This window comes from Archocentrus centrarchus, chromosome 1 (assembly GCF_007364275.1).
Source record: "Archocentrus centrarchus isolate MPI-CPG fArcCen1 chromosome 1, fArcCen1, whole genome shotgun sequence".
Lineage (NCBI taxonomy): Eukaryota > Metazoa > Chordata > Actinopteri > Cichliformes > Cichlidae > Archocentrus > Archocentrus centrarchus.
In genome coordinates this window covers 35,693,550-35,709,191 of record NC_044346.1, presented here as the reverse complement: position 1 = coordinate 35,709,191, position 15,642 = coordinate 35,693,550, and the positions used below count along the sequence as shown (strand labels likewise).

General features: G+C 41.9%; 1 protein-coding gene across 1 annotated transcript; it reads left to right on the top strand.

Annotated features, from left to right (window-relative positions):
* Positions 1-2,232: 2,232 nt before the first annotated feature.
* On the top strand, positions 2,233-7,313 carry crybb1l2 (crystallin, beta B1, like 2). Its single transcript, XM_030733501.1, has 6 exons — positions 2,233-2,407; positions 3,267-3,367; positions 3,731-3,849; positions 4,408-4,540; positions 4,684-4,826; positions 6,554-7,313. Exons 1-6 carry the CDS (start codon positions 2,233-2,235, stop codon positions 6,723-6,725), a joined length of 843 nt encoding a protein of 280 aa, XP_030589361.1. The 3' UTR covers positions 6,726-7,313.
* The last annotated feature ends 8,329 nt before the right edge of the window (positions 7,314-15,642 follow it).

The following is a 15,642-nucleotide window of genomic DNA, read 5'->3' as shown; positions in this document are numbered from 1 at the left end:
ACTGCACAGTATTTGAAGTTGTGTTCCTGTCTTGTTTTAGGTTGTCATAGCACAGGAGATATTTATGTGGAATACTTATTAATTTCCTGTTTAAAACTTAATGGTGAATTTACTACGTACACGGCTGTTCATATGTTTAGGGATAGTTTTAAAACTCCTTGTTTTAAAAGCATGTTTGTTTTCATTGAATATAACATGTAACTAATCAGAAGCCTTGTAAATAATAATTAATGGAATCAGTAATTCTAGACTCTGAAATGTTTTTAATGAAATATACACAGCTACATTTTCAGTAACCATCACTCCTGTGTTCCAATAACATGCTGTGTTATCTAAAGCATTCATCAAAGGTGGACTGGTTATTGGAGCAATGCATTTCCAATCATGTCAGAACAGCTAGAAATCAGATTGAGCAAACAATCTGAACACCGGCAGCATCAACAGTTATGGATTTAAATATAGTTTCAAAATGGCAAAACGAACATTGTTCTGACTCTGGAGGGCTCTTGTTCTAGGATATGAAGGGTTTTGCATGCCGGAAGTAAAGAAATGGAAAATATCATACATCAGAGTGGACATCTTGCTTTAGAAAACAGTGCAAGCTGTCTCTGAGCAGAACAGGAAGTACAGAAAGGGGGCGCCTGCATCAGTGTCTCTAGTTTAAGAAACAGACACATCACAGGTCCTCATATGGGAGTCTCATTAAATGTGTTTCCTGCTGTCATTGGGTGAAAAGTGGGGTATACCCTGGACAGGTCACCAGCCCATCACAGAGACATGGACAACATTCACACTCACAATCACACCTGTGGGCATCAGTTAGCTGAACATGCACGTCTCTGGACTCTAGGAGTTACCCAGAGTACACGGAGAGTACCCACACATGCACAGGGAGAACTTGCAGACTCCACACAGGAAGCCCCCAGCCGGTTTATACCAGGAACCTTCTTGCTGTGAGGCGACAGTGCTAACCGCTGCACCGTCGTGTCCCCCCAGAGCATTTACGCATTTCATTCATTTAGTGTAATTATTGTTAATAGAAATTGACTTGTTTTCCATCCATCTGTCTTTGGAGTGTGCGAAGAAACACAGGAGTAAGCCCATGCAGGTACAGCACCAGCCAGTTTGTGTATTATCATGCTGCCATTTCCTTCTTCCTGTTTTTCTTCTTTAAATGACTCTCCGCAGTCCTCAGACACTTCACTGGGAATAAAGCGCCTGCATCACTTCCCCCGCTGACCTTTCAACGATGCTCAACTGAGCTTAATGAATTGAGGAAATTCTAATATCAGAATTAATGAGCCAGACCACTGAATTGAAGACATAAATAGTTTTACCTGAATGATCACAATCTCATGTGGCACAAAGCTGCTCCTATTTTCTTCCTGTCGTCATCTGAAGCCTCGATGAAGCACATCGCACGACCTCGCCTGCTACATCTACGACTGTTTTGCTTGCTCTCTTGTGGGTACTTTGAAATATTCATCTCACAGACTTTTCATTTTGTAGCTAACACTCACTGTAATATTTCACTGACCCATGCAAAGAAAAAAAAATGTCAAAGCTTTGATTTAAAAACTGTCTCCTACTGAGATGAACAGACAGAATCAGATTATTGTCCATGCAAACCTTGAACCTCTTTGCTCACCCGGAGGTGCAGGCACAGGACCATTATTACTTCTCACAGCTTATTGCTTTTTCCTGTTATTGTTGGTCTCAGCGCCTCTTCTTTACAACACTGAAGGGAACACAGGGAATGATTTTGCTGCAGGCTCATTAATGTGAACCAGGTCAGCCGAGCTGTCGTTAGTGTAAAACTGGAAGGGTGTGGGAAAAGTGTATTATCTCACTTTACTCCAGCTGGGCTGTCATTTCTTTCACTCAGTGCACGAGTTCATACCACAATCAAGTTTTTATGAAGTTATTTTATCTTTTTTTAAATGAACCAGGTCATTAGTGACTCATTTAAGGTTGGGGGTAGTTTATTTATTGAGTTATTTTTAACATAAAACGTTTACCTGTTTCTACACCCAACAGGAAATGCTTAAGAGGAAAATACCAAAATGTATTTGACTTATTTTGACATTTTTCAGCATTTGCCTGTTTTAGCATTCGGATAAAACAAAAGTCAACCCTAAGTGGCCAAAACATACATTGATTTGTCATATTTTCTTCCTCATATTCTTTCCACCATATCCTCCATCTCTCTGTCTGCCTGTCTCTCTCTCTTTGATGATGGGGGTATTTCTATTCTGTGGGGGCTGTGAGCTCAGCGAGTTTGTTTCTGTGCCCATAATCCCCTCACTCTGGGCGCCAGCATATAAAAGCCACGAGGGGCCCTGCGCACTCTCACACAGACCGCCAGTCTCAGGCCCGAGTCTACTCCTTTACGCACACACAACCACAGGTAAGACAGTGGACAAACACGCAGAAAAGAACAGAAAGAAAGGATCTGCTAACACAGGGGAACATCTAGGAAGCTGATTATCACTGATTTTTCTTTTGTATGCAGCCGGTAGCTGTCAGTAAATGCACTTGGGCATATTCAGAAAGAAACGCTGGAGTTTGGAAACAAATGTGTACATTTTAAATTTCTGGCAGGGATCTGAGCCGGTTTCACAGACGCAGCTCTGAAACTGCAAATTTCACGCTCAAAGCTGAGAAAAGTTTCAGGCTACTGCAAATCTGTGTTTGATGGGTCTTTATTTTAAAGATCCTGAGAAACTTTTTTCACTTTTTTGACAAAAATAAAATGTTGGTAGGTACTTTTGTACGGAGGTCTTCATTTTGGGACTCTTTGATGGTTTTTGAACAAATTCTGATTGATTTTTTTAAATACTAATTACTTCAACACACACGTGGGAGGACTGTAAATGCAGTGTGTTCAGAAAGTGTTCAAAAAGACTCAGGGTGATTACATATTTGACCTTTTTTCTGCAGGCAAACATAGTTAAATGCTTAAAACATATTTGAATATGTCGTATAAAGAATACAGAAACATTCTGTAAAGAAGAAGCATATTTGCTTATGTTTGCCATCATTTTTGATGCATTGGGGATTTTCTGATTTATTTTTAATCGTTAAGTTAAAAAAAAATCAATTTCTTTGGTTAACATTAACATTTTAAAGTTTAAATGAAAGCACTTTAAATTGTTGCAGCCAAATTATTTGGTCATTTGGTAAGTTTAAAGTTGGATTATAATGTGAAATGATTTTTGTACAACCCCTTAGTGTGACAGTATCATAACAGCTTCTTTCTCTCCCAGTCATCATGTCTGCTGGAGGAGAGAAATCCAAGTCTGCTTCCCAGACTGATGGGAAGGCAGCTCAGACCAAGATGTCTGAGATGGGCTTAACATCTTACAAGGTACAGCACATACACACAAACACACACCAACACACCAACAGATGATTAAACATCACAAATGCACCATACAGTATTTTTCACACAGTTAGCAGCAGCTGGCCTCACACCACTGTAACAGTTTACCTTCTGAGCTGACGTCTGTTACCACGACCTGCTGGTTCATATAGCTCTTTGAGGGGGTGGTCGACAACTATAACTGACAGGGTAAAAGAAGTGTTAAATCACTGTGGAGGTAGCTGTCATAACAACATTGGCACTTCATCTTTATCTCCCTGTGTCACACTTCCTCCATCATATCTCTGCCCTCGATGTTGAAACCACCTCAGTGACCTCCATTCTTATGCTCTTCATCTTCCTGCTCAGATCTGTGTTTACGATCAGGAGAACTTCCAGGGCCGCTGCATTGAGATCAACAATGAGTGCATGAACGTGTGTGACTTGGGAATGGACAAGGTGCGCTCACTGCGTGTCGACTGTGGGCCGTAAGTAGTCAGATTATGCACTGTGACACATATACACCCACATGTGTAAGTACGGTACCCAGCAGCATCCACACTCCTCTGAGCGAAGAGCGGGTAATTTAACAGCTACACTCGACGATTATGCGACATTTTCCCCACTTTGCATTTCTGCATTATGCTGATGCTTTTAGCCCAGGTGATCTGCAGAGAGGACAGCAGTAGAGAGAATGTTAGTTGCTAACATAGCAAAGCACACAACACACCACGGTGACTGGGTTCAGGGAAGTGTGCCAACAAATAAAAGAACATAAAAATAAGGAGATAAGGAGCACGAGTGACAGCAGCAAATTATTCCCCAAAGTATAAAAGGTAACTTCCATTAAATGTGATGAGAGGCAAATGTGAAAATCAAAGCAGCAGAGGCCAAGGCATTATAAGATATTTACAAGCTGAGCACTTCTCAAAAGGCGTAAAGACATATTGATGTGAGTGTAATCAGTGGAGTGGTCCTTCAGAGGGACGTTCAGTGATTACTCTTCATCTCCTTCTTCTTCCTCTTGACCTTCTCCCCCTCCGCAGCTTTGTGGGATTTGAGCAGATGAACTTCTGTGGTGAAATGTTCATCTTGGAGAAGGGCGAGTACCCCCGCTGGGACTCTTGGAGCAACTGCCAGAAGAATGACTACCTGCTGTCCTTCAGGCCTGTCCGCATGGTGAGTCTTATTTTCCAGCCACTCAACTAAAAATATATATTTATCCATTTTGCATATTCTTGATGAAAGTTTTCTCTACTTTTGTTTGCATTCACTCCATCCTTATTCTCACTTCCTCTTTCCTTTTGTCCACCACCTTGCAGGATCCCGAGAAGCATAAGATATGCCTGTATGAGGTTGGAGAGTTCAAGGGCCGCAAGATGGAGATCATGGATGATGACGTTCCCAGCCTGTTTGCCTATGGTTTCACTGACAGGGTGGGAAGCATCATGGTCAGCTGTGGAACGTGAGTTTGTAAAATTACAACATCTTGTTGGATTTTTCCTGAGAGTTAAATGAGTACAATGATAGTATGTAAATATAAATTTTTTTTAATATAGAGCCAAATCACAACAAACAGTCGACTCGAGGCGCTTTACATTATAAGGTAAAGACCCTACAATAATTACAGAGAAAATCCAACAGTCAAAACGACCCCCTATGAGCAGCACTTGGTGACAGTGGGAAGGAAAAACTCCCTTTTAACAGGAAGAAACCTCCAGCAGAACCAGGCTCAGGGAGGGGGGGTCATCTGCTGTTGGGGCTGAGGGGAGAGAGACAGGACAAGAGACATGCTGTAGAAGAGAGCCAGAGATGAATAATAACTAATGATTAAATGCAGAGTGGAGTATAAACAGAGTGAAAAGAGGTGATTAAAAATAAACCCTCAGTGCATCATGGGAACCCCCCCAGCAGCCTAGGCCTACTGCAGCATAACTAAGGGGTGGTTCAGGGTCGCCTGATTCAGCCCTAACTATAAGCTTGATCAAAAGGGAAAGTTTTAAGCTTAATATTACAAACAGAGGCAAGAAGCGGGCAGGCGAGGAAAATATGAGGTTACAGCCAACATCCAATTCGCTTAGCTCAGCATAAAGACTGGAAACAGGGCTTAAGTTAACTTGGCTCTGTTTAAAAGTAAGAGTTTGCTTAACAGCACATAAACAGCTCACTAATTAACTTGCTACAGGCTGTTTCATTCCATGCAAAACTGTAAAACTGTGGCGTAAAATAAAAGTTTGTGGTTATGGGCCAGACTTGGGTGCAGTAACTTCAACAAATCTTGCAGTCAAAGAGAAATAATCTGAGCAAAGCACCCCACAAAACTCAGTCTACACACAGGTGTAGACAATGTATAAAATCGTAATTAATAAACCTTTGACATGAAAGTGGAATTTTTGCAAGTCTGAATGAGCAAGGCTTGTTGATTCCCTGTTTCCAGCCACAAATATGAGTGCGATCAGCCTTGCTAACAAATGTGGAAGGTAGCAACTTAGTCCATTTCCCAGAGCTGTAGCTTTAAACTTCAAGAAGACCTGCATTTTCTTTACATCTAACTGTGAAGCTGTAACTCTGCTACCTTTTGCAGACTGCAGTTGGTAAATCATACATTTTTCAGCAGCACTGACTACAAACACTATGCTCTGCTTTTACAGCAGCTGCGTCAAAAAAAAAAAAGTCCAGCTCCTTGTACCACGCTTCCACATTCGTGACGTCATTCTTAAACCGACAAACTGCACCAGCACTCTGTCTGGGAATGTGTTCAGGAATAGAGGCTTTTTCATCAGCAGCTAGATGAGGGTGTCATGAACGTCAGCAGCTCCATGTCTCTGTCTGTGCTCTCAGAGGCGTAGCAGGCAGCAAACACTGATGCCCTATCTTCTGTGATTACTTTCTTTGGACTGCTCCCTGCAGTCTCCAACAGGCAGCTGGAAGGCAAACTACTTTGTGCTTTCGTGCCTAAAAGCATGATGAACAAATCAATGTCTTCATTTGTTTGATGCTTACTCTCCCTAAATTATTAGCACGTGTCCTTCTTGCATCTTTGAATGCATTTCTCACTTGTCTGTCACTTCCCTTTCACCTTGTGCTTTTTTCTGCCTTGAACATGTTTTCTCTGCCAAACCATTTTCTGTCTAACCTTGTAATCCTTCTCTATTTATTCCCCATCCTTGCCTCTCCTCTTTCTTTCCTCAGTTGGGTGGGTTACCAGTTCCCTGGCTACCGTGGCAGCCAGTTCCTCTTGGAGAAGGGTGACTACAGGCATTTCAATGAATTTGGTGCCCGCTGCCCCCAGATGCAGTCCATTAGGCGCATTCGTGACATGCAGTGGCACCCACATGGTTGCTACACCATGTCCTCCAAGTGAAACCCAGCGAGGGCGAGGAAGAGAGGGACTGGAGGAGAGGTGGAGGCCGAGGGCGGGCACAGAGATGGAGGCGGAGGAGGAAGGGCAAAGAAGGAGAGGAGGAGGGAGAGGGTGTAATGTTTCCTCTGTCCTAAAATCTCTTGATGGTTTGAGTGCAGGATGGAGGGAGTAGATTAGATTGTTATTTATAGTTGTAATTTAGCGGCCAATGAAAAGTTATTCAAGTTGAGGAGGAGATAATTACACTAACCGCCGAGACTGCATCTGATAATAAACGCTCTCTCCATTTTTGTTCTTCCTCTCTCACTGTCTCCGTTTGTCAGCCTCTGGCTCCCCACTCTCCTCCCCTCCCTCCCTCTCTCCCCCTCACATATATTCTTTTCCACATTTCACCAACGTCAACGCTCACTCGGCCCATCAGAGCCTGACCGAGGGGGTACCAGCGTGGATTTGTGTTTGTTTGTGTGATGGAGGGACTGAGACACAAGAAAACAACCACAAAGACAAATGGCGTTGAATGCTCTTTGCTCAGATCCTGCTACCACACCAGCCTTAAACCCCCAATAAATCATCTCACATCCTGCTTCACTTGGAATTTTATTTAACAGCCTTAAAGCGTCTTTCAGCTCATCATTTTTGGCTTGCTCTCGTGGCTCACATTGCTCTATTTATCATCTAGCTGATGAACACTGGTGGATTTAATGGCTAAAGAACCACAAAAGAACAACAAGAAAACTCAGCGTCCTGTGTTTTTGCATTTGCCACTCACTGTATAATAAAGTTGTAGTAGCATGTAGTAAACACACAGAGTTAATTGTAGCTGCATTTAAACACAGCCTTGGTGCTGCTATTATGACTCGTTTTTGTTACCCCCAAGTGACCCAAGGGACGTACACAAGCAGATTAAAGCTGGTTTTCAGGAGTAGTTAGCCCAGGGATGAAATGAAGTGCCTGAAATTTCTTCAGAAAATCTAATTCATTCTTAAAATGGACCCTAAAAATATATATTCATATTCTGTGCATGACTCACAGTTCAAAATAATCCTTAATCTATCCGCAATGGGCCCTGGTGCAGACCTTCAGTTCTTCCATGCCTGAAACCAGCTCATCTTTCTACAAGCCAAGTTTCTTCTGATTGGTTGCCCTTTGCAAACAGAAGGTTTAAAGAGCAAGTTGGCGGGGGTTCTTTCAGCACAGCCAGAACTACACTACCCATCCAAATCATTGAATTCAGGTGTTCCAGTCACTTCCACGGCCACAGGTGTATAAACCAAGCACCTAGGCATGCAGACTGCTTCTATAAACATTAGTGAAAGAATGGGTCGCTCTCAGGAGCTCAGTGGATTCCAGCTTGGTACCGTGATAGGATGATACCTGTGCAACAAGTCCAGTTGTGAAATGTCCTCACTACTTAATATTCCAAAGTCAACTGCGTGGTAGGCCACGTAAAATCACAGAGGGGATCAGTGGATGTTGAGGGTCACAGCGTGTGAAAATCGCCAACTTTCTGCAGTCAGTCGCTACAGACCTCCAAACTTCATGTGGCCTACAGATTAGCTCAAGAACAGTGCGTAGAGAGCTTCATGGAATGGGTTTCCATGGCCGAGCAGCTGCATCCAAGCCTTACATCACAAAGCTCAATGCAAAGGGTCTGATGCAGTGGTGTAAAGCACGCTGCCACTGGACTCTAGAGCTTTGGAGACGTGTTCTCTGGAGGGATGAATCACACTTCTCTGTCTGACAGTCCGATGGACAACTCTGGGTTTGGTAGTTGCCAGGAGAACGGTACTTGTCTGACTGCATTAGGTCAAGTGTAAAGTTTGGTGGAGGGAGGATTATGTTATGGGGTGGTTTTTCAGGAGTTGGGCTCGTCCCCTTAGTTTCAGTGAAAGTAACTCTTAATGCTTCAGCTTACCAAGACATTTTGGACATTTTCCTTTTGTGGGAACAGTTTGGGGATGGCCCCTTCCTGTTCCAACATGACTGCACACCAGTGCACAAAGCAGACCCATAAAGACATGGATGAGCCAGTTTGGTGTGGAAGAACTTGACTGGCCTGACCTCAAACTGAAGAACACCTTTGGAATGAATTAGAGTGGAGACTGTGAGCCAGGTCTTGTCATCCAACATCAGTGTCTGACCTCACAAATGTGCTTCTGGTCAAAAATTCCCATGAATACTCCTAAAGCTTGTGGAAAGCCTTCCCAGAAGAGTTGAAGCTGTTATAGCTGTAAAGGGTGGGCTGACATCAATGCTATGAATGAAGAATGGGATGTCATATGTGTGTGAAGACAGATGAGCGAATACTGTTGGCAATGTAGTGTATGTTCCTGAAATTACTGTATTAAGGAAATACTCTGTGACATAGTATAGAGCCAAGAGTAGGAAAACTGTCTGAAATTGAATCCACTTTAATTATTTACTGGCGATTTCAACAAATATGTTGCATTTGATAACCTTCAAAATAAAGGTGGTGGCTGCATATGTACAACAGATATATCTCAAGCTCAGGACTCTCTAGAAGAGTTTGATCATGCAGCTGAATTATGTAGAGGGAAAAGAAGAAAAAAAAAACTTTACAGCTTAGTTGGCAGGAGGAATCATATCAATATTAAAGAATCCAATCATATTTTAAAGTGCTAAAAAGACTTGGTTGTGGACCAGAAACACGAGTCTATACTTTTTCATTTTTAAGTTTCACAGTGCAGTGAGGTGTATCTCCAGAGTTTGACACATCAAAGCTGTTTGTACATTATTTACTGGAAGTGGAAAGTTTCTCTGAGCTCCCCTGTAAGAAGACAAGTATGTGCAGGCAGGAGACATTCGAGGGGATCGGAAGCTGATCCTGGCCCAGTTAACAACTTTCACAAGTGTGATGTGGATAGTGAAATCTGTATTGCTCTCTCCATGATGTAAGAAACATCTTATATACAAAATATATTTGTGTATTCATAACTGATAAGAGAGGAAGATCTAACATTGCCATTGAAAAATGTATTCAACACAGGGGTCCTTTGTCTATTGTAAACAAAGATGATCTAAATATTCTTCATTGAAGAATTCAGAACCCAAAGTTCAACATCACTTCCATGAAAGACACTGCAGTGTCAGACTCACATCATTTCTGCACACTGAAGAATAAACATCCAGGTAACATTAAACAATTTGTATCTTGGACTTACTAATAAATTCTTACCAGCTATTTCTTAAAGAGGTTCTGGCATTAGGGCCTTCAAAATCTGCCCTCAAAATTGAGTCATTCTTCATAGACTCATATAGACACAGGATTAAAAAGCATATTTATGGCTTGGTACAAAAAGGATTTCAGTCTCATTAGCTAATTTACCCCTTCATAACAACCATACAGAGAGCACTTCACCCTGTCATCCAAATATAGGGAAGGCCAAGATGCTGAAATCGTCTGATTTCACAAAAAACAGGTGACATTACAGAGCCACACTCACAGCACACAAGACCCAAACGATAAACTCCCAGCACCCCACTGCCCGTCATATCCGGCTGTGTGGAAGGCAGAGTGTGGACCCAGACTCAGGAGGCAGCAGATAAGCTCAAACCTCAGGTTTAATGCTGTTGCTTCACAAGGGAAAATAACAAAGTATAAATCTGAACCTTTGCATGTTCTCCCCGTGCTTGCGTGGGTTTCCTCCGGGTACTCCGGTTTCCTCCCACATTCCAAAGACATGCACTTACTGGGGTTAGGTTAATTGGCTAATCTAAATTGTCCATAGGTGTGAATGAGAGCATGAATGTGAGTGTGAAAGGTCGTCTGTCCCTCTGTGTTAGCCCTGCAACAGGCTGGCGACCTGTTCAGGGTGTACCCTGCCTCTCGCCCTATGACAGCTGGGATAGGCTCCAGCCCCCCCGCGACCCTTAACAGGATGTGCGGAAGCGAATGGATGGATGGATGGAAATCTGAACCTCAGGACTCTCTTGGGAAACCACGGGGCAAAGAACATGCAACCAAATAAGACAATCTGACAAAGTACAAGAGGAGACACAGACAGTAAATACAGGTGAGACAACAAGCGAAGAGGAAACGGGTGAAAACACAGCTGAAGGCAATTAACCTTATGACACCGAGAACAACTGCTGTCAAAATAAAACAGGAAACACAGAGACAATGACTCTGACAATGACTCCCCAAGATCCAGGGACATGACACTGCCAGACACTACAGGATGCAAAAAGTGTCCGTGCATATATGGGACATAACTACATAACTATTTTGGCATCACAACGGAGACATACACAAAATTAACCGAGAGGTTGTAAAATTGTGATTGATCAGTCTGTTATTCTGAACAACACAATAAAAACTTTTATTGATTCCATAAACTTCAAATAGCTCGGAGAATAGAGCATCTCAATAAATCCATTACTTTAGAGAACATCTTGAAGCAATTTACAATTTCTATGGCCAGTCCACCCACTGTGTATTCACCTGGCAAAATGCCTGCTGCAGAGATACAGATTTAATTTGTGCTTGATGGAAAACAATTTGATCCGATACTGTTATTCTCTGAAAGAAAAAAAATAAAAATCTGCCACCACAGCACTCTGTCTACAGCAGCACTTCTGGTCCCGAAGCTTTCTGTGATGAGTGAATTCATATATTATTTATCTTTCTCACCAAAGAGATAATTGATGGCCAGCTGTGCAGACGTCAGCACCAAAGATAGATATGACTGGATTTTGGTATTCGCACATCCTTTTCCCTATATGATAAATTATGCAATGCTTTCTTCTTTCTCTCAAGCTTATTAAATATTCAGAAATACCAAACTCCATCATTCATGGGGTAATCTGCACATAATATGTGTGCTTTGTGGTTTATTGTGGTGCTCATCACTGACATCAATGATGAGTTTACATTTATAGATGAGGGCTTTTGTATTGTTGAGTGTTTGAAATCATGCAGATATAATAAGGCAAGTTTCAGTAAACAGCATCAAAATATTACTCAATGGTACATAAATATCTCACTCCATTAGTACCTCTGATTATTGTTCTGCTTTCTATGAAAAGACACCAAAATTTGATTATCAACCCTAATGACAAAAAGATAGTAGCCAATATATAAAGCCAATAACATCTTTATGTCACGCTTACCGGAAGTAAGTTGATGCTTATTTCTCGTTTTGTCTTTTTCCCCTTTGGCACAGTCTCGTTGAAAAGAGAAACAGTTTTCAGTCAACTTTCTTTGCAGTCAAAATAATACTGTCTAGTCATATGATCATAAAACATGCAAGAAGTCCTTACAGTTCAAACACCTGCACAGTCTGATGAAATCCAGCACAATGCACCTGCAATCCAGCTCTTTGAGGCCTTCAGTTTTCAGTTATGGTTGATTATGTGTCAGACGTTGTGTCTGGTGCGTTTGGTGTGGCTATAATTAAACATATACAAGGCTGTTTTGCAAATCCTCGTGTGTCTGTTTTCTTTTAAAATTGCATGCAGGAATTTTGGGTTTATTACCCAAGCCAGTGTTTCGTCCCCAGGTGACCAGATCAGATTGCTGCACAGAGCTGGTAGCTGGTAACAGTGTTTGTAGGTTCAAATCCCTCATAACACAACTTTCACATCAAAAGCGAGGCTTGAGCCAATGATGATGGGATACAGCGATGCCCTCTTTAGCCAGCCCACACAATCCATGATGAAACATGCCAAGCAGGAACCTCCCAGGCTTAAAAATGAACTCACACAGATGATCCAATTCATTTAAAGGCAACTTGAAAAGTGAATCAGTCCCCATAGATTACTATGTTAAAAAGTCCAGCCAAACAGCATTAAAAGCAGATATACAGCCTGGTGATAAAACAGGTTTTGGCCTTTGTGTGACAGCTGAAGGATGAGTGAATTTGTTCTCATATATGTGGATATCAGTAAAGCTTAAAGTTAGGGGTGGGGCTGCTTTGACAACTTTGAGAACTGTAGTTACCTGCTGGCTGCTATGGCTCGCCTCTGCTAACCAAAGTCAATGAACTGGACTAGCTAATAACCGATTTAGCTGACAAAAAATAAACACATAATCAGTGTGGTGGCAGCCAAAATGCTAACTTTGTTTTTTTATTTAGAAATAGGGATAAAGGGATAAAAGCCTCAATTACTTTTGGGACTGTTCCAGATTTTAAAAAGAAATACATAAGTCAACAAGACATAAATTTCACTGCCACTGAAATGATTTCAGCCTGACCATGTACACTTATAAAAATACATTCTGGTTCAACCACTGGATGCTAAAGCAGATGTGCAAGATGGCGTCAGTTGCATTATGCTTATTTTTGAGTCACATAGTGTAAACTAATCTGAGCTAAACGTAACTAATTAGTGCTTTAAATTTGATTATATGGGCTCATCTTAACCACAAATGTCCAGCAGTATTCTATCAGTGAAAGCTGGATGCTAAACCAAAAACAGTGGGTCAAGGTGAATTTTGTGCATCCTTGAATTCGTGCAGTCATTCAACTTCCATTACCATTCTGAACAGAACCTGCATGACAGACTGCAGAAAAAATAAGTATTGTGATTTTTTACTTCTATTGCAGACTGTAGCATCGTCCTCTGCTTTTTACAATTAGATGCTCTTCATTTTTCTCTCTTTGATCCTGCAGGAAAGCACTTGCATATAATGAAGTGGTGGTGCTTTCAGGATAGCCCTTGTGTGACTACTTTTTTTGTATTTCTTATATTAGCTCACTGAATGTATATTTAAATTTAAAAAAAAACGCGATTGTTTGTACAGAAACAAAAGTAATTTTCTAATGTTTTGCAGGAAAAGGTGGTTGAAGCCATCTTACTGTGCTGCAGATTATTGTGATGTGATTTACAGGCATTCCTCTGCCTCCTGTTTTAAACCCTTGGGTCCTGTTTATCATCCTGCCCTTTAGGTTTATTTGTTTACAGCGCTCATTATTCCATCTCATATGAAAAGCTGGGTGGTCTTTGCTGTCTGAAAGATATCATAGGGATATGTTTCTGTTTATTCTCAAAGGTCTCATGGCAAAGCTGCCATTTTACATCACTTCTGTGCTAGGCTGGTGCTCCAGGCCATATCAAACTCAATCTACAGACTGGCAGTCACTGCAAGGTTGCACTGAGAAAAACTGCTTTCAGTTTCTCTGCTTTGACTACTTGGAACTGTTTCAAATGCACCTTAAAAATGAATTCTTTGGTATCCATTGGCATTGGTACCATTTATATTTGTCATTATAAGTCTTTTACCTTGCTGGAGCCTGTTAATAATTCATAGATTTGTGCATTTCAAATGACATCACTGACTGATTCAGGGTCAGAGTTGAAAGAGTTTTTCAGTTGCTAAATTTTTCATCTCGGTTGCAACAACAAAGCCTTCTGAATTGGATGCAGCTGTTATTCATTCTGACTAGATTCAAAACATAAAGAGATGAAACAAGGTCACAACATCACAGACAGTCAAAGTAAAAATAACAACACAGGAAATCCACGTCTGAAAGATGATCATTTATATCTTAAAGCACGAGTCCTTAAATGCTCTCTAGATTTCAGAATGTATTATTATGTATAATATCACAAAATATTGATTTCAAAATGCTGTTCCACACTCTTAAGAATGGGACAGACAGTGACCTTGATTGAATATACATACTCAGAAAAGTCAAAGGAACTCTTTGAAAACACATCAAATCTCAACAGGAAAAAAAAAACTCATGCTGGATATCTATACTGGTATGAAATGGTAAAGTGTGTTGCGCTGTTTAATTTTGTGTATGCGTGGGTGCGTTCGGTTCTCTCTCCCCCCTCTGCAAGAGCTGTCATCCTTTTTCCAACAGTGGGTGTTCCCACTGATAATGAAAGTTATCAACCTACTCTGGCTGAATTCAAAGACACCCCAAAAATCATAGTGAAAAAAATGATATGACAGGCTAGTCCATTTTGCCAAACTTTAATTCAGTAGTTTGTATGGTTCCCACATGCTTGTATGAATGCCTGTCAACGTCCGGACACGCCCCTAATGAGACAACAGATGGTGTCTTGAGGAATCTCCTCCCAGATCTAGAGGGCATCACTGAGCTCCTGGACTGAGGTGCAACCTGGCAGTGCTGGATGAACCAAAACATAATGTCCCAGAGGTATTCTATTGGATTTTTATCAGGCAAGCGTGGGAACCAGTCAGTGATATCAATGGAACATGCTCTGCATGTGGGAATCAGGTGTCATTGCCTAGCCTGTAGAGGTCTGTGCATCCCTCCATGGATATGCCTCCCCAGACCATCACTGACCCACCACCAAACTGGTCATTTTGAACAATGTTACAGGCAGCATAACATTCTCCATGGCTTCTCCGGACCCTTTCACGTCTTTTACATGTGCTCAGGGTGAACCTGCTCTCATCTGTGACAAGCACAGGGCGCTAGTGGTGGACCTGCCACCTCTGGTATTCTATGGCAAATGCCAGTCGGGCAGTTAGCACAGGGCCCAGTAGAGGATGTCAGGCCCTCAGGCCACCCTCATGAAGTTTGTTTCTGATTGTTTGGTCAGAGTCATTCATACTGCTGGCCTCCTGGAGGTCATTTTGTAGGGCTCTGGCAGTGCTCATCCTGTTCCTCCTTCAGATACCGATCCTGCTCATAGGTTAAGGACCTTCTACGGCCAGCTCTTCTAGAGTAACTGCCTGTCTTCTGGAAGCTCCACCATGCTCTTGAGACTGTGCTGGGAGACACAGCAAACCTTCTGGCAATGGCAAGCATCGATGTGCCATCCTGGAGGAGTTGGACTACCTGTGCAACCTCTGTATGGTCCAGGTACAGGGCCAGTTCCTCATGCCACCAGTAGAGACCCAGTAGTGACCCTAGCCAAATGCAAAACTAGAGAAAAAAAAACAAACAGAAAAGATGAGGAGGGAAAAAAAATGTCAGTG